General features: G+C 41.2%; 1 protein-coding gene across 1 annotated transcript in view; it reads left to right on the top strand.

Moving 5' to 3' along the window:
• Positions 1 to 18,846, top strand: part of LOC115148849 (golgin subfamily A member 6-like protein 22) — a 122,584-nt gene that overhangs the window by 69,265 nt on the left and 34,473 nt on the right. Inside the window, exons 12-20 of the mRNA XM_029691132.1 lie at positions 1,482 to 1,661; positions 5,492 to 5,575; positions 5,664 to 5,831; positions 5,916 to 5,999; positions 6,093 to 6,260; positions 6,373 to 6,615; positions 15,982 to 16,212; positions 16,314 to 16,544; positions 17,559 to 17,660. Coding sequence (XP_029546992.1) covers positions 1,482 to 1,661; positions 5,492 to 5,575; positions 5,664 to 5,831; positions 5,916 to 5,999; positions 6,093 to 6,260; positions 6,373 to 6,615; positions 15,982 to 16,212; positions 16,314 to 16,544; positions 17,559 to 17,660 — 1,491 coding nt within the window. The remainder of the gene's footprint in view (positions 1 to 1,481; positions 1,662 to 5,491; positions 5,576 to 5,663; positions 5,832 to 5,915; positions 6,000 to 6,092; positions 6,261 to 6,372; positions 6,616 to 15,981; positions 16,213 to 16,313; positions 16,545 to 17,558; positions 17,661 to 18,846) is intronic.

The following is an 18,846-nucleotide window of genomic DNA, read 5'->3' as shown; positions in this document are numbered from 1 at the left end:
GCCCTAACAGATCCACAGATGATGCAATCTCTATTGCACTCCACACTGCCCTTTCCCACCTGGACAAAAGGAACACCTATGTGAGAATGCTATTCATTGACTACAGCTCAGCGTTCAACACCATAGTGCCCTCAAAAGCTCATCACTAAGCTAAGGACCCTGGGACGAAACACCTCCCTCTGCTACTGGATCCTGACTTCCTGACGGGATGCCCCCAGGTGGTAAGGGTAGGTAACAACACATCCGCCACTCTGATCCTCAACACTGGGGCCCCTCAGGGGTGCGTGCTCAGTCCCCTCCTGTACTCCCTGTTCACGCATGACTGCACGGCCAGCCACAACTCCCAACACCATCATTAAGTTTGCAGATGCCACAACAGTGGTAGGCCTGATCACCGACAACGATGAGACAGCCTATAGGGAGGAGGTCAGAGACCTGGCCCTTTGGTGCCAGGACAACAACCTCTCCCTCAGCTTGATCAAGACAAAGGAGATGATTGGACTACAGGAAAAGGAGGACCGAGCACGCCCACATTCTCATCAATGGGGCTGTAGTGGAGCAGGTTGAGAGCTTCAAGTTCCCTGGTGTCCACATCACCAACAAACTAACATGGTCCAAGCACACCAAGACAGTCGTGAAGAGGACACGACAAAACCTATTCCCTCTCAGGAGACTGAAAAGATTTGACATGGGTCCTCAGATCCTCAAAAGGTTCTACAGCTGCACCATCGAGAGTATCCTGACTGGTTGCATCACTGCCTGGTAATGTAACTGCTCGGCCTCCGACCACAAGGCACTACAGAGGTTAGTGCGTACTGCCCAGTTAGTGCATACTGGCCAAGCTTCCTGCCATCCAGGACCTCTATACTAGGCGGTGTCAGAGGAAGGCCCTAAAAATTGTCAAAGACTCCAGCCACCCAGTCATAGACTGTTCTCTCTGCTACCGCACGGCAAGCGGTACCGGAGAGCCAAGTCTAGGTCCAAGAGGCTTCTAAACAGCTTCTGCCCCCAAGCCAAAAGACTCCTGAACATCTAATCAAATGGCTACCCATACTTTTTGCATTGCCCCCCCCCCCCTTTACACTCTCTGTTATTATCTATGCAAAGTCACTTTATTAACTCTACCTACATGTACACATTACCTCAATTACCTCGACTAACCAGTGTCCGCGCACATTGACTCAGTACCGGTACCCCCTGTATTTAGTCTCGCTATTGTTATTTTACTGCTGCTCCTTAATTATTTGTTACTTTTGTTCCTTATTTTTTTATTTGTTTTATTTTTTATTTAACCAACAATGCAGCTACATTTTTTTAAGGGCTTGTAAGTAAGCATTTCACTGTAAGGTGTTGTTCTATTTGGTGCATGTGACAAATACAATTTGATTTGATTTTAATTGTTTTTAAGATCCTGCTTCTCTCTTTATGTCCCTCTCCATTCCTGTCTCTCTCTCTTTCTCTGTCCCCCCCCCCCCTCCCAGCTCCTGGTTAGTGAGGACAGGGTGTGTACTCTGTCAGTAGAGCTGGATCAGTTGAAGATCGGTCTGGGTAAAGAGAGAGATCAGTGTCTGCATCTCCATGACCAGGTTTTACAGCAGAGTCAGGATCTGGAGCGGGCCAACAACACACTCACTGACACACGCAGGGCCGCTGGCAGGAAGGTAACACAGAGGAGAGAAACACATGTTTTATTTCCCGCCCTCTTTTTCACCTTTGTCTTTCTCCTTTTCCCACAGAGCAAAATTGTTGTTTTTCTTATTTTCTTTCCTTTCTAATCAGATTCCTCACAACATTCTCTGCTCCCATCTCTCTCGTTCTCCCTCTCCCCATCTCTCTCTTTCTCCCTCTGCCCCATCTCTCTTTTCCTCTCTCCTCCTCCCTCTCCCCCATCCCTCTCCCCATCTCCCATCTCTCTCTCCTCCTCCCTCTCCCCCATCTCTCTCTTCCTCCCTCTCCCCCATCTTTCTCTTCCTCCCTCTATCCCCCTCTCCCCCATCTCTCTCTTCCTCCCTCTCCCCCATCTCTCTCTTCCTCCCTCTACCCCATCTCTCTCCTCCTCCCTCTCCCCATCTCTCTTCCTCCCTCTCCCCATCTCTCTCTTCCTCCCTCTCCCCATCTCTCTCTTCCTCCCTCTCCCCCAACTCTCTCCTCCTCCCTCATCTCTCTCTTCCTCCCTCTCCCCATCTCTCTCTTCCTCCCTCTCCCCCATCTCTCTCCTCCTCCCTCATCTCCTCCTCCCTCTCCCCCAACTCTCCTCCTCCCCCATCTCTCTCCTCTTTCCTCCTCCCCATCTCTCTCTTCCTCCCTCTCCCCCATCTCTCTCCTCCTCCCTCTCCCCCATCTCTCTCCTCCTCCCTCATCTCTCTCTTCCTCCCTCTCTACATCTCTCTCTTCCTCCCTCTCTACATCTCTCTCTTCCTCCCTCTCCCCCATCTCTCTCTTCCTCCCTCTCTACATAGCCAAATAGCAGTAATTACTGTGTGTGATTGTGTAGACCAGTAGCATTAACAGTGCAGACAACTGTACTTCTCAGCTAGAAGGCTCTGCAGCACATCTGGCTCTGTTTCACTGACCAAACCTACCTCTGATCTCACACACACACTGCTACTGCAGCTCTGTTTCACTGACCAAACCAACCTCTGATCTCACACACACACTGCTACTGCAGCTCTGTTTCACTGACCAAACCTACCTCTGATCTCACACACACACTGCTACTGCAGCTCTGTTTCACTGACCAAACCTACCTCTGATCTCACACACACACTGCTACTGCAGCTCTGTTTCACTGACCAAACCTACCTCTGATCTCACACACACACTGCTACTGCAGCTCTGTTTCACTGACCAAACCTACCTCTGATCTCACACACACACACTGCTACTGCAGCTCTGTTTCACTGACCAAACCTACCTCTGATCTCACACACACACTGCTACTGCAGCTCTGTTTCACTGACCAAACCTACCTCTGATCTCACACACACACTGCTACTGCAGCTCTGTTTCACTGACCAAACCTACCTCTGATCTCACACACACACTGCTACTGCAGCTCTGTTTCACTGACCAAACCTACCTCTGATCTCACACACACACTGCTACTGCAGCTCTGTTTCACTGACCAAACCTACCTCTGATCTCACACACACACTGCTACTGCAGCTCTGCCACTGACCATTTCCTGCCCTGCATGCGTGCGGGCATGTGTGTGTGTGTGTCATAAGAATTCTCCCGAACAATAACATTTTCTGTTCCCTAAACGTCCTAACATGAGTACAGCTGAACAAATAGACTAAACACTTTCTTCCCTTCATCTGAAACCTCATCCAACGTCCCCCCTCTCTTTTTATCCCCCCGTCTCTCTCTCTCTCTTTCTTCTTATCTTGGTACAGAAGTGATGTGTTTTGATAGATTCTCCCAGCTCCTTGATGATAGTAATGAGACAGGCTTTAACCGAAGATGGGTCATGTTTCAGTGTTTTATTTGGCGCTATCAAATTATTATACTCTGTAATGTCTTTAGACATTGTTATGAACAGAGTCCAACAAGAGGCTAGCTTATCTTTTTACTTTCCTTTTTCTGTCGCTACATCCTTTTTTCTCTCTCTCTGTCTGTCTCTCTCGGCCTCTCTGTCTCTCTGTCTCTCTTGGCCTCTCTGTCTCTCTCGGCCTCTCTCTCTGTCTCTCTTGGCCTCTCTGTCTCTCTCGGCCTCTCTCTCTGTCTCTCTCTCTCTCTCTTTGACTCTCTCGGCCTCTCTGTCTCTCTCTCTCTGTCTCTCTCTCTGTCTGTTTCTGTCTCTCTCTCTGTCTGTCTGTCTCTCTCTCTGTCTGTCTGTCTCTCTCTCTGTCTGTCTGTCTGTCTCTCTCTCTCTCTGTCTGTCTCTCTCTCTGTCTCTCTCGGCCTCTGTCTCTCTCTCTATCTGTCTCTCTCTGTCTCCCTCCTCTCTCTCTCTTTCTGTCTCTCTCTCTCTGTCTCCCTCCTCTCGATTGGTCTCTTTATTTTTCTCTCTCCCCCTCTCCTCCTTTTCTCTTGATCGTGTTGCTGCCCGTCAATGGGGATTTTCTGTCAGTGAGTGACAAGCTCAAAATGGTGTGTGCGGTGAGGTGTGTGGAGTATGAGACGTACTAAAACACAGTGTGATCTGATTGATATAGAAATACCTTCCATATCAGAGGCCCCCTCCCAGAAACCACTGGGATGCCCCCCCCCCCTCCACACACACACACATTGGAATGCTTCGCTCCAAAGTATTCTTTTTCTAGAAGTTGTCTGTGATTGACCCAGTTTTAGGAAGGAGAATATATTTTGACGGGATGTCTGTTTTGACACAACATCCTCTTGTGGTTATCTGTAAAGATCCTGCCTGTCACGTATTACAATGGGAATAACACACACCCACACACATACACATACACACCCACACACATACACATACACACACATACACACAGAGCTGTTTTTATGAGACACTGTGGAGGACTTCAACATGTTTGCTGGATGGGATTTTTTAGCTACTTATTCATTGTATTTTGTGTGTGTGTGTGTGTGTGTGTGTGTGTGTGTGTGTGTGTGTGTGTGTGTGTGTGTGTGTGTGTGTGTGTGTGTGTGTGTGTGTGTGTGTGTGTGTGTGCGCACGCGCCACTCCATCATGTGAGAGTGTTGGTCATGAGAGGAGCCTGAAGGTCAAGGAGCCATCTTAACTTCATCAATCTGAATGACAGTTACAAACCAGCTCTCAGAGAGAGGGAGAGAGAGAGAAGGAAACAGAGAGAGAACGGAAGAGCCAAAGATAGAAGATAACAGCGTGTGTTTGGTACATCGCCATAGAAGAGGCTCTGATGTGCTGTGCTGTTTGTCTTTTCGTCGGCGTGTGTTTGGCTGTAAATGGTCCTTTCACCTCAACACTCTGACTGGAACTAATATCTCATATAAAAAGGCCCTTCTCTCTCACATTCACTCTTCACTTCCGCTGCAAAAGATTGAAGATCTTACTGAAAGGAGAGGATGAGAGATGACACGTACACACACACACACACCCACACACACAGAGGAGCCGAAACAACACGTACACACACACACCCCATAACCCTATTCAGCATATAAAGTGGGTTATTATAGAGGACCATCCATAGCTAGGTAACACAAATAATAGCCAGACACACACTCAAGAGAGAAACGTAAATGACTTATAAATGTTTATCATCCATCAATCCATCACTATACCGACAGACACAAACACTAATTACCAACAGAAAATACCCTTTATTCATAGTATTTTAGTAGACAGAAAATACATTTGTGGCTTTGTCTTTGGAAAACCAACATGTTGTTGATGGGATGTCGTTAGTTGAAGGAGTTGGTTTGATTCTGTTTGCCCACTTGTCATTTGTGTATATTTGTAAGTGGATGAAAAGCAGACTGTTGGATTATTTCAAATATGTGATATATTGAAATGTGTTTTTATGTATGTCTGTTTGTGTGTCTGCAGATCCACAAGAAGGACAGCAAGCTGTCTGTGTTATTGAAGGAGTTAGCAGAGGTTAGAAAGAACTTCTCTGACTTTAAAAAAGAGGTAAGTACAATAGTATTTCACACCTCAAAGTAACATGTCTTTTTAAACAGTTATTTTAGTGCAGCTGACACCAACATGTTCTGTCCAGTTGGTCAGTAGAGAGTCTGCATTGGCAAAACAGCAGGAGGAGACGGCTCAGCTGAGATCCAAGATGGAGGACTGTTCCAGTCAATGTTCAGCTCTGAACAGGGAGAAGGAGAGACTGGAGACAAACCTCACACTTACTAACCAGAAACACTGCACCGCACAAGGAGAGGTGGGTCTGTTAGGTAGAGTGTGTACAACACCATCTCCTAAAACCCTTCCTTGTTGTGTGTGTCTAAAACCAGGTGTGTTCCAGGTGAGCAGTAGAGACCAGGTGATTCTACAGTTGAGGACAGAGCTGAGTAAAGCGGAGCAGAAGTATCAAGGGACACAGGAGGAGGTGAGAGACTGCATTTCAGATCTCTAATTGGTCTACATGTATTTCAACACCTTTTGTGTATGTGTACACTGTCTATGTGTGTGTGTCCCTCAGCTGGCCATGCTGGAGGCTGAGGTCAGCCGTCTGAACCAGAAGGTCAAGGGTCAACAGGAAGAGGCGTGTCTTCTCAGGCAGATGGTCAGAGAGGGAGAGGGGCTTAGAGACCAGGAAGTGATGGAACGACAACAGATACAGAACGCACTCTGTATCGCACAGCAACAGGTACACACACACACACACACACACACACACACACACACACACACACACACACACACACACACACACACACACACACACACACACACACAGTAACCCCCTCCTCTGTGTCCAGGTGAAGTCCCAGACCATGTCCATAGAGCAGCTAACATCTGATCTAGACTCAATGAAACAGAACCACATAACCGACACAGAGCGCTGGAGCCACAGGCACTTCCTGCTCAGTAGCCAATTAGAGCAGGCCTCCTCTGAGCTAAGCCAATCCCAGGCCGAGGTCAGAGAGCACGGGTCAGAGGTCACAGAGCTGAGGGGAAAGCTCCAACTGGCAGAGGAGGGATACCAGGAGGCTCTGGAGAAGGTGAGGAGTATGTCCGGAGGGGAGGGGGGGTGTATCTGATTTACACCAAAAAACTGATACAATATACATTTGTATTTACTGTATAACTGATGTGTTTCACATCACTAGCACACCAAACAACAATAGTCATCTTGTGGCAAGAACGTCACTAATTCTCTCATTACAGTCATAGCAGGATGAAGTGCGTAGTTGAGCTGAAGAGAGTTAAAGCATTAGGAAAAACAACATGTGATTATGGACTCAAATAGACACAGACCCGTCCGTTCTAAAGGACACTATCAGTTCTACAAGCAGGTCTGAAAGGTCACTAAGATGTGTTGATCTAATGAGAGGAGTTTCCCTGTGGACCACAAGCTCCTGATTACGGCCACAACAATATCACAGCACTTCTATTACCCTCATTGTATGTCGCTTATCAAACAGCTATGTTCTTCAGCTTCGATTAAAAACATACAAAATGGAATGGTTTGAATTAGGGATGGGCATCTTTGATGGGGGTGGGGGCCTCAGACAATCTAAACTCCTCATGAAGGGGTGCAGTGTCTCGCGTGTCTGTACTCACATCCATACCCACACGTATTCAGAGCCAGCCCTAGCCTTTTGGGGCCATAAGCCAAACTGTGTTGTGTCAATGGGGACCCCCTCGGCCGGTAGTTCGGCCATGATTCCTAAGTTTAGATAGCTGGCTGCTAGACTAACTTACCAATCTATAAATGTTAGCTGACATGGGCTAATTGAGTGACGGTCAGTGACTGACATAACAAGAGAAAAACTGCTGATGTACAAGCAAATGTCAAAATTGCACCGTGTGTGTTTTTACTATTCTAACATGCAACAGTAAGTTGATATCCCGACTGATCCGAAGGCAAAAGAGGTGTCATTTGCCCATCTCTGGTTTAAATGAATTGGGGTGTGTACAGTATGTGTGAACAGTATATGTGTGTACAGTATATGTGTGTGAACAGTATATATGTGTGTGAACAGTATGTGTGTGTACAGTATATGTGTGTGTACAGTATATGTGTGTGAACAGTATATGTGTGTGTACAGTATGTGTGTGTGTGTACAGTATATATGTGTGAACAGTATATGTGTGTGAACAGTATATGTGTGTGTACAGTATGCGTGTGTGTACAGTATATGTGTGTGTACAGTATATGTGTGTACAGTGTGTGTGTACATTATGTGTGAACAGTATATGTGTGTGTGTACAGTATATGTGTGTGAACAGTATGTGTGTGTACAGTATATATGTGTGAAGAGTATATGTGTGTGAACAGTATATGTGTGTGTACAGTATGTGTGAACAGTATACGGGTGTGTACAGTATGTGTGAACAGTATGTGTGTGAACAGTATACGGGTGTGTACAGTATATGTGTGTGTACAGTATGTGTGTGTACAGTATGTGTGTGTACAGTATATATGTGTGTACAGTATATATGTGTGAACAGTATGTGTGTGAACAGTATATGTGTGTGTGTACAGTATATGTGTGTGTGTACAGTATATGTGTGTGAACAGTATGTGTGTGTACAGTATATGTGTGTGTACAGTATGTGTGTGTAAAGTATATATGTGTGAACAGTATATGTGTGTGTACAGTATATATGTGTGAACAGTATGTGTGTGTTCAGTATATATGTGTGTTCAGTATATATGTGTGTACAGTATATGTGTGTGAACAGTATGTGTGTGTACAGTATATGTGTGTGTACAGTATATGTGTGTGTACAGTATATGTGTGTTTACAGTATATGTTTGTGTACAGTATATATGTGTGTACAGTATATGTGTGTACAGTATATGTGTGAACAGTATGTGTGTGTACAGTATATGTGTGTGTACAGTATGTGTGTGTAAAGTATATATGTGTGAACAGTATATGTGTGTGTACAGTATATGTGTGTGAACAGTATATGTGTGTGTACAGTATGTGTGTGTGTACAGTATATATGTGTGAACAGTATGTGTGTGTTCAGTATATATGTGTGTACAGTATATGTGTGTGAACAGTATGTGTGTGTACAGTATATGTGTGTGTACAGTATATGTGTGTGTACAGTATATGTGTGTTTACAGTATATGTGTGTGTACAGTATATATGTGTGTACAGTATATGTGTGTACAGTATATATGTGTGTGTACAGTATATATGTGTGTACAGTATATGTGTGTGAACAGTATATGTGTGTGTACAGTATATATGTGTGAACAGTATTTTTGTGTGAACAGTATATGTGTGTGTGTGTGTGAACAGTATATGTGTGTGTGTACAGTATATGTGTGTGTACAGTATATGTGTGTGAACAGTATATGTGTGTGTACAGTATATGTGTGTGTGTACAGTATATGTGTGTGAACAGTATATGTGTGTGTGTACAGTATGTGTGTGTACAGTATGTGTGTGTACAGTATATGTGTGTGTACAGTATATGTGTGTGAACAGTATATATGTGTGTGAACAGTATATATGTGTGTGTGAACAGTATATGTGTGTGTACAGTATATATGTGTGTGAACAGTATATGTGTGTGTACAGTATATATGTGTGTGAACAGTATATGTGTGTGTGCAGTATATGTGTGTGTGTGCAGTATATGTGTGTGTGTGCAGTATATATGTGTGTGTACAGTATATATGTGTGTGTACAGTATATATGTGTGAACAGTACGTGTGTGTGTGTGTGTGTGTACAGTATATATGTGTGTGTACAGTATATGTGTGTGTGTACAGTATATGTGTGTGTACAGTATATATGTGTGTGTACAGTATATGTGTGTGAACAGTATATGTGTGTGTACAGTATATATGTGTACAGTATATATGTGTGAACAGTATATGTGTGTGTGTACAGTATATGTGTGTGTGTACAGTATATGTGTGTGTGTACAGTATATATGTGTGTGTACAGTATATATGTGTGTGTACATTATATGTGTGTGTACAGTATATATGTGTGTGTACAGTATATATGTGTGTGTACAGTATATATGTGTGTGTGCAGTATATGTGTGTGTGTGCAGTATATATGTGTGTGTACAGTATATATGTGTGTGAACAGTATATGTGTGTGTACAGTATATTTGTGTGTGTGACCAGTATATGTGTGTGTACAGTATATATGTGTGTGTGAACAGTATATGTGTGTGTACAGTATATATGTGTGTGTACAGTATATGTGTGTGTGTACAGTATATGTGTGTGTACAGTATATATGTGTGTGTACAGTATATGTGTGTGTGTACAGTATATGTGTGTGTGTACAGTATATATGTGTGTGAACAGTATATATGTGTACAATATATATGTGTGAACAGTATATGTGTGTGTGTACAGTATATATGTGTGTGTACAGTATATGTGTGTGTGTACAGTATATATGTGTGTGTACAGTATATATGTGTGTGTACAGTATATATGTGTGAACAGTACGTGTGTGTGTGTGTGTGTGTGTACAGTATATATGTGTGTGTACAGTATATGTGTGTGTGTACAGTATATGTGTGTGTACAGTATATATGTGTGTGTACAGTATATGTGTGTGAACAGTATATGTGTGTGTACAGTATATATGTGTACAGTATATATGTGTGAACAGTATATGTGTGTGTGTACAGTATATATGTGTGTGTACAGTATATGTGTGTGTGTACAGTATATATGTGTGTGTACAGTATATATGTGTGTGTACATTATATGTGTGTGTACAGTATATATGTGTGTGTACAGTATATATGTGTGTGTGCAGTATATGTGTGTGTGTGCAGTATATATGTGTGTGTACAGTATATATGTGTGTGAACAGTATATGTGTGTGTACAGTATATTTGTGTGTGTGACCAGTATATGTGTGTGTACAGTATATATGTGTGTGTGAACAGTATATGTGTGTGTACAGTATATATGTGTGTGTACAGTATATGTGTGTGTGTACAGTATATGTGTGTGTACAGTATATATGTGTGTGTACAGTATATGTGTGTGTGTACAGTATATGTGTGTGTGTACAGTATATATGTGTGTGAACAGTATATATGTGTACAATATATATGTGTGAACAGTATATGTGTGTGTGTACAGTATATATGTGTGTGTACAGTATATGTGTGTGTGTACAGTATATATGTGTGTGTACAGTATATATGTGTGTGTACATTATATGTGTGTGTACAGTATATATGTGTGTGTACAGTATATATGTGTGTACAGTATATATGTGTGTGTGCAGTATATGTGTGTGTGTGCAGTATATATGTGTGTGTACAGTATATATGTGTGTGAACAGTATATGTGTGTGTACAGTATATTTGTGTGTGTGACCAGTATATGTGTGTGTACAGTATATATGTGTGTGTGAACAGTATATGTGTGTGTACAGTATATATGTGTGTGAACAGTATATGTGTGTGAACAGTATATGTGTGTGTGTACAGTATGTGTGTGTACAGTATGTGTGTGTACAGTATATGTGTGTGTACAGTATATGTGTGTGTACAGTATATGTGTGTGTACAGTATATATGTGTGTGTGCAGTATATGTGTGTGAACAGTATATATGTGTGTGTACAGTATATATGTGTGAACAGTATATGTGTGTGTACAGTATATATGTGTGTGAACAGTATATATGTGTACAGTATATATGTGTGAACAGTATATGTGTGTGTGTACAGTATATATGTGTGTGTACAGTATATGTGTGTGTGTACAGTATATATGTGTGTGTACAGTATATATGTGTGTGTACATTATATGTGTGTGTACAGTATATATGTGTGTGTACAGTATATATGTGTGTACAGTATATATGTGTGTGTGCAGTATATGTGTGTGTGTGCAGTATATATGTGTGTGTACAGTATATATGTGTGTGAACAGTATATGTGTGTGTACAGTATATTTGTGTGTGTGACCAGTATATTTGTGTGTACAGTATATATGTGTGTGTGAACAGTATATGTGTGTGTACAGTATATGTGTGTGTACAGTATATATGTGTGTGTGAACAGTATATGTGTGTGTACAGTATATATGTGTGTGAACAGTATATGTGTGTGAACAGTATATGTGTGTGTGTACAGTATGTGTGTGTGTACAGTATGTGTGTGTACAGTATATGTGTGTGTACAGTATATGTGTGTGTACAGTATATATGTGTGTGTACAGTATATGTGTGTGAACAGTATATATGTGTGTGTACAGTATATATGTGTGAACAGTATATGTGTGTGTACAGTATATATGTGTGTGTACAGTATATATGTGTGTACAGTATATGTGTGTGAACAGTATATGTGTGTGTACAGTATATGTGTGTGAACAGTATATGTGTGTACAGTATATATGTGTGTACAGTATATGTGTGTGTACAGTATATGTGCGTGAACAGTATATATGTGGGTGTACAGTATATATGTGTGTACAGTATATGTGTGGGAACAGTATATATGTGGGTGTACAGTATATATGTGTGAACAGTATATGTGTGTGTACAGTATATGTGTGTGTGAACAGTATATGTGTGTGTACAGTATATATGTGTGTGTACAGTATATATGTGTGTACAGTATATGTGTGTGTGTACAGTATATATGTGTGTGTACAGTATATATGTGTACAGTATAAATGTTAGAACAGTATATGTGTGTGTACAGTATATGTGTGTGTGTACAGTATATGTGTGTGTACAGTATATATGTGTGTGTACATTATATGTGTGTGTACAGTATATATGTGTGTGAACAGTATGTGTGTGTACAGTATATATGTGTACAGTATATATGTGTGAACAGTATATGTGTGTGTGTACAGTATATATGTGTGTGTACAGTATATGTGTGTGTGTACAGTATATATATATGTGTGTACAGTATATATGTGTGTGTACATTATATGTGTGTGTACAGTATATATGTGTGTGAACAGTATATGTGTGTGTGAACAGTATATGTGTGTGTGTACAGTATATATGTGTGTGTACAGTATATATGTGTGTGTACAGTATATATGTGTGTGTACAGTATATATGTGTGTGTGCAGTATATGTGTGTGTGTGCAGTATATGTGTGTGTGTGCAGTATATATGTGTGTGTACAGTATATGTGTGTGTGTACAGTATATATGTGTGTGTGACCAGTATATGTGTGTGTACAGTATATATGTGTGTGTGAACAGTATATGTGTGTGTATAGTATATGTGTGTGTACAGTATATATGTGTGTGTGAACAGTATATGTGTGTGTATAGTATATGTGTGTGTACAGTATATATGTGTGTGTGAACAGTATATGTGTGTGTACAGTATATATGTGTGTGAACAGTATATGTGTGTGTACAGTATATATGTGTGTGAACAGTATATGTGTGTGTGCAGTATATGTGTGTGTGTGCAGTATATGTGTGTGTGTGCAGTATATATGTGTGTGTGTGCAGTATATGTGTGTGTGTGCAGTATATATGTGTGTGTACAGTATATATGTGTGTGTACAGTATATATGTGTACAGTATATATGTGTGAACAGTACATGTGTGTGTGTACAGTATATATGTGTGTGTACAGTATATGTGTGTGTGTACAGTATATGTGTGTGTACAGTATATATGTGTGTGTACATTATATGTGTGTGTACAGTATATATGTGTGTGAACAGTATATATGTGTGTGAACAGTATATGTGTGTGTACAGTATATATGTGTGAACAGTATATGTGTGTGTGTACAGTATATATGTGTGTGTACAGTATATGTGTGTGTGTACAGTTTATATGTGTGTGTACAGTATATATGTGTGTGTACATTATATGTGTGTGTACAGTATATATGTGTGTGTGCAGTATATGTGTGTGTGTGCAGTATATATGTGTGTGTACAGTATATATGTGTGTGAACAGTATATGTGTGTGTACAGTATATTTGTGTGTGTGACCAGTATATGTGTGTGTACAGTATATATGTGTGTGTGAACAGTATATGTGTGTGTACAGTATATATGTGTGTGTACAGTATATGTGTGTGTACAGTATATATGTGTGTGTACATTATATGTGTGTGTACAGTATATATGTGTGTGAACAGTATATGTGTGTGTACAGTATATATGTGTACAGTATTTATGTGTGAACAGTATATGTGTGTGTGTACAGTATATGTGTGTGTGTACAGTATATATGTGTGTGTACAGTATATATGTGTGTGTACAGTATATATGTGTGTGTACAGTATATATGTGTGTGTGCAGTATATGTGTGTGTGTGCAGTATATATGTGTGTGTACAGTATATATGTGTGTGAACAGTATATGTGTGTGTACAGTATATTTGTGTGTGTGACCAGTATATGTGTGTGTACAGTATATATGTGTGTGTGAACAGTATATGTGTGTGTGTGAACAGTATATGTGTGTGTACAGTATATATGTGTGTGAACAGTATATGTGTGTGTACAGTATATGTGTGTGTACAGTATATGTGTGTGTACAGTATATATGTGTGTGTGAACAGTATATGTGTGTGTACAGTATATGTGTGTGTGTGCAGTATATGTGTGTGTGTACAGTATATGTGTGTGTGAACAGTATATGTGTGTGTACAGTATATATGTGTGTGTACAGTATATATGTGTGTACAGTATATGTGTGTGTGTACAGTATATATGTGTGTGTACAGTATATATGTGTACAGTATATATGTGTGAACAGTATATGTGTGTGTGTACAGTATATATGTGTGTGTACAGTTTATATGTGTGTGTACAGTATATATGTGTGTGTACAGTATATATGTGTGTGTGCAGTATATGTGTGTGTGTGCAGTATATATGTGTGTGTACAGTATATATGTGTGTGAACAGTATATGTGTGTGTACAGTATATTTGTGTGTGTGACCAGTATATGTGTGTGTACAGTATATATGTGTGTGTGAACAGTATATGTGTGTGTACAGTATATGTGTGTGTACAGTATATATGTGTGTGAACAGTATATGTGTGTGTACAGTATATGTGTGTGAGCAGTATATGTGTGTGTAATGCACCACTGGGCCAGAGGGATGGTGGTGTGTTGTCTTAGATCAGAATGATGTTGTGGGATTGTGTTTGACTCACATTCCGTCTGCTGGTACTGGGAACGACACGCGTCTTCACACTCCATTACAAATAACTAGACAGAGGGGAGGGAGACAGAGGAGGGTTTGCGGGACGTACACACGCACACACACACTGGATAATTCAGTCAAATATGTCCACAGTTTCAGAAAGTGGAACTACATTAAGTAGTGTTTTCTTTTTGAACATGTGAATGGAGTGAAGGTGTGGTACTTCTCTGAAAAGCCTAGTACAAAACGCTACATTTCTTCTCTTTTTTTTCTCTCTTTCTCTCTCTCTCTCTCGTTACCCAGCCATAGAGGTGCGGTGCTGGGGAGCTGGTATTACTGGTATTAGCGTGTGTTAATCTCCAGTTAAATCAGCTGAGAGGACTCCAGTGAACCAGTGACTCTAACTGGTCTGCCTGCTGTCAGTACTGAGGGAGTTAACCCACCGGCTGATCTGTATTAGGAGTTAATCTAGTTTTGTCAAATTTTAACTCTGAACCTTAACAGTTAGCTGGATTAATGAAGTTAGTCTAGTTTAACACTGATCTCTCAAGGTGGGCTGGGTCTGAGTTTAACACAAGGATCAGTCAGATTTCACTTCCTGGATTCATCTGAGTATTAGAATAAGAAAGCTAAGAAGGATGAGACAATGATTCTCTAGCAGCTGAATCAACCACCAGTTCTACTCTTTACTACTATTGCGCACTTGTTTACAGTTATCAACACCAAACTGGACAGGAAAAGATTTACACCCAACACCAAACAATAATAGGGGCGGCAGGTAGCCTGGTGGTTAGAGAGTTGGACCAGTAACAGAAAGGTTGCTGGATCGAATCCCCAAGCTGACAAGGTAAAAATCTTAAAAGGCAGTTAACCCCACTGTTCCCCGGCAGGCCGTCATTGTAAATAAACATTTGTTCTTAACTGACTTGCCTAGTTAAATAAAGGTTACATTTAAATCAAATAAATAATAATAATAATCGTGTTCAATGAGAGAATTATGAAGACATTGTTTCTAGAAAGGACATTTCAGCTCCTATGTCTTCTGTGGCTGATAGATCCTATCTGTAGAGAAGGACCCATTCACTCCCACCTCAGATAGCATGGCCCTTATTTCAACTAGGAGTGTACAGCATTACTGGGTCTGTCTGTTAGTGACCGAACGAGTGTGTGTGTGTGTGGATGCACATTATGACTCATGATATATATTTTTGTTGCCTTTTGATCTTTGTCTCTCATATCCAATGTGATGTTTTTGTATTGCTGTGGATGTAGGTTGAAGAGGCTGAAGGGTTGGAAAACACACGAGACACTGAGATGGAGCTTCTGAGACAACAACTGACGGACCTCCAGGAGGACCTGAGTGAAACCACGTCCAGGACTCAGGGCCAGGAGGAGAAGGCGGCCATCTTTAAACAGAAGTACTGCGTTGCCATGGAGAAGGTGCAGCAGCTCCAGGGACACATAGAGTGTGTGGAGGAGGAGCTCAGATACACACAACAACAGGTAGTCTAAGCTAGTTTATAGCATTTGACCACTCACTTTCAAAATGCAACTTTTACTCCAATGACAAATGTCAACCTGTTCTATTTGGTTTTGATTGACAGCTTACTGAATCCAAGGCAGCGGTAGACAGGGTTAAGGCGGAGCTTACAGAGCTGGAAGGGCGCTACGAAGAAAAACTTGGCCAATGGGAGCGCTCGGAGGAAGCCCTGGACCAACTGACTGATGAGCTGCAGGCCAATCAGATGGCTCTGAGGGAGGGGTGTGAGAGAGTGGAACAGTGTGAAGGAACCATACAACATCTACAGCAAGAGGTGGACACACAGAAAACTCAGGTCTGTCAATGTTATGGTTGACAGTAGACCTATATAGAGAGTGGAAAGGAATAAATATCTATTGTACGTAGATATATCATCCCCATACTACATATTTATAACACTTTTCCTTTTCCAGTACATTGTGGGCTTTTCTGCCCTGCGTTGTCCAATATCCTAACCTGAAGTAAGGACAATAATACATATGCCTAGTTCCATATTTATTTTAATTTGTGAGTCTCTTCGAGAAAATTGTCTGTGCAGTATGCCAAGTTAAATAAAAGTAATCTGAGTGACCTTTTTCATAATTGTAGCAACTATAATGATCGTTCTGTTCATGAGTTATGGGTGCAAGTTCAGTGAAATTATATTATATTGATAGCAATCCTGAGTAAAACAGAAATGACAGTGGAGGATGTGTGTGTGTGTGTGTGTGTGTGTGTGTGTGTGTGTGTGTGTGTGTGTGTGTGTGTGTGTGTGTGTGTGCCTCTGTTTGAGGATATTTACTGAGTCTGTCTACAAATGAATAATCTTTATTACGGGAAAATGTAATTTGGTTCAGCTCAGCTGACAAGGTCAACACGGCGGAATGTCATTCTGATCAAATCAAATTGAATCTGTGCGTTATAAAAGAGTTAGCTGTTTGAAGAATGTCTGTATTTGATACTTTATTACATTGTGTAATGAGTTAGATGTGAGTGGGTTCTGTTGAGGAGAGGATCTCTCTGTAGTTGGTGTTTCAGTAATTCTCTACCTCCAGTCTCACTGCACTCTCTGTTTCTGTCTGTCTGTCTGTCTGTCTGTCTGTCTGTCTGTCTGTCTGTCTGTCTGTCTGTCTGTCTGTCTGTCTGTCTGTCTGTCTGTCTGTCTGTCTGTGTGAGTCGCTGTCTGTGTCCCTACATGTCTGCCTGTCTATCTGTCAATCAAGTGTCTTTCTATGATAGACAATAGTTACAGCATGGCTTTGAGAAAAGGTAAGTTGAGGTGTAGCTCCAGGTCATGTCCATTTAGTAACAGACTATCCTCTCCCCACAGATACTAAAGTATGAGAGTTCACTGAAGTCCTACCAGCAGAATCACTCCTACTCTGATGAGCAGTATTGTGCCTTACAGAGACAGAGACTACAACTGCAGAAGGTAGTAGCCTACATGAATAAAAACATTTGGCAAGACCCCCCTCCACCACACACACACCACACACCACACACACACCACACACAAAGAAGTAGAAGCAAATATGTTGAATGAACAACTGGTGAGCCTCACAAGTTTGACAAAATGGTCTTCTATGTTTCAGTCTAATACTGCTATTTACTTACCTTTGTAGCTCTTTGTAAGTAATTAAGCCTCAATGTCCTCCAGGTTTTGCTGTAATTTAACCAGAAAGGATTTGAGAAAAATGATTGGTTGACGATAGGCATATGACATTGGTCTACCTCTTGTCTTGCGCTGCGCAGAAAATCAGAGATTGGAGAAGTGTTTTAATATCACCCGTACCATATCCTTATGATAGATGCAGTGTGTGTGTGTGTGTATATATTTAAGCAGTAAGACCAGAGGAGGTGTGATATATAGCCAATATATCACGGATAAGGATTGTTCTTACACACGACGCAACACGGAGTCCCTGGACACAGCCCTTAGCTGTTGTATATTGGCCATATACCACAAACCCCCGAGGTGTCTTATTGCTATTATAAACTGGTTACCAATGTAATTAGAGCAGTAAAAATAAATGTTTTGTCGTACGCGTGGTATACGGTCACAGCCAATCAGCATTCAGGGCTTGAACCACCCAGTTTATTTATATATATATATATATATATATATATATATATATATATATATATATACAGTGCCTTCGGAAAGTATTCAGACCCCTTGACTTTTTCCACATTTTGTTAGGTTTCAGGCTTATTCTAAAATTAATTAAATAGTTTTTTCCCCTCATCAATCTACACACAATACCACATAATGACAAAGCAAAAACTGTTTTTTATAATTTTTGGGTAATTTATTAAAAATAAAAAACTCACTTTTACATAAGTATTCAGACCTTTGGCAGCGATTACAGCCTTGAGTCTTCTTGGGTATGACGCTACAAGCTTGGCACACCTGTATTTGGGGAGTTTCTCCCATTATTCTCTGCAGATCCTCTCAAGCTCTGTCTGGTTGAATGGCGAGTGTTGCTGCACAGCTATTTTCAGGTCTCTCCAGAGATGTTCAATCAGGTTCAAGTCCGGGCTCTGGCTGGGCCACTCAAGGACATTCAGAGACTTGTCCCGAAGCCAGTCCTGCGTTGTCCTGTTGGAAGGTGAAACTT

Source organism: Salmo trutta, chromosome 2 (genome assembly GCF_901001165.1).
Source record: "Salmo trutta chromosome 2, fSalTru1.1, whole genome shotgun sequence".
Lineage (NCBI taxonomy): Eukaryota > Metazoa > Chordata > Actinopteri > Salmoniformes > Salmonidae > Salmo > Salmo trutta.
Note: the sequence above shows the minus strand (reverse complement) of the source record. Positions and strands in the feature narration are given on the sequence as shown.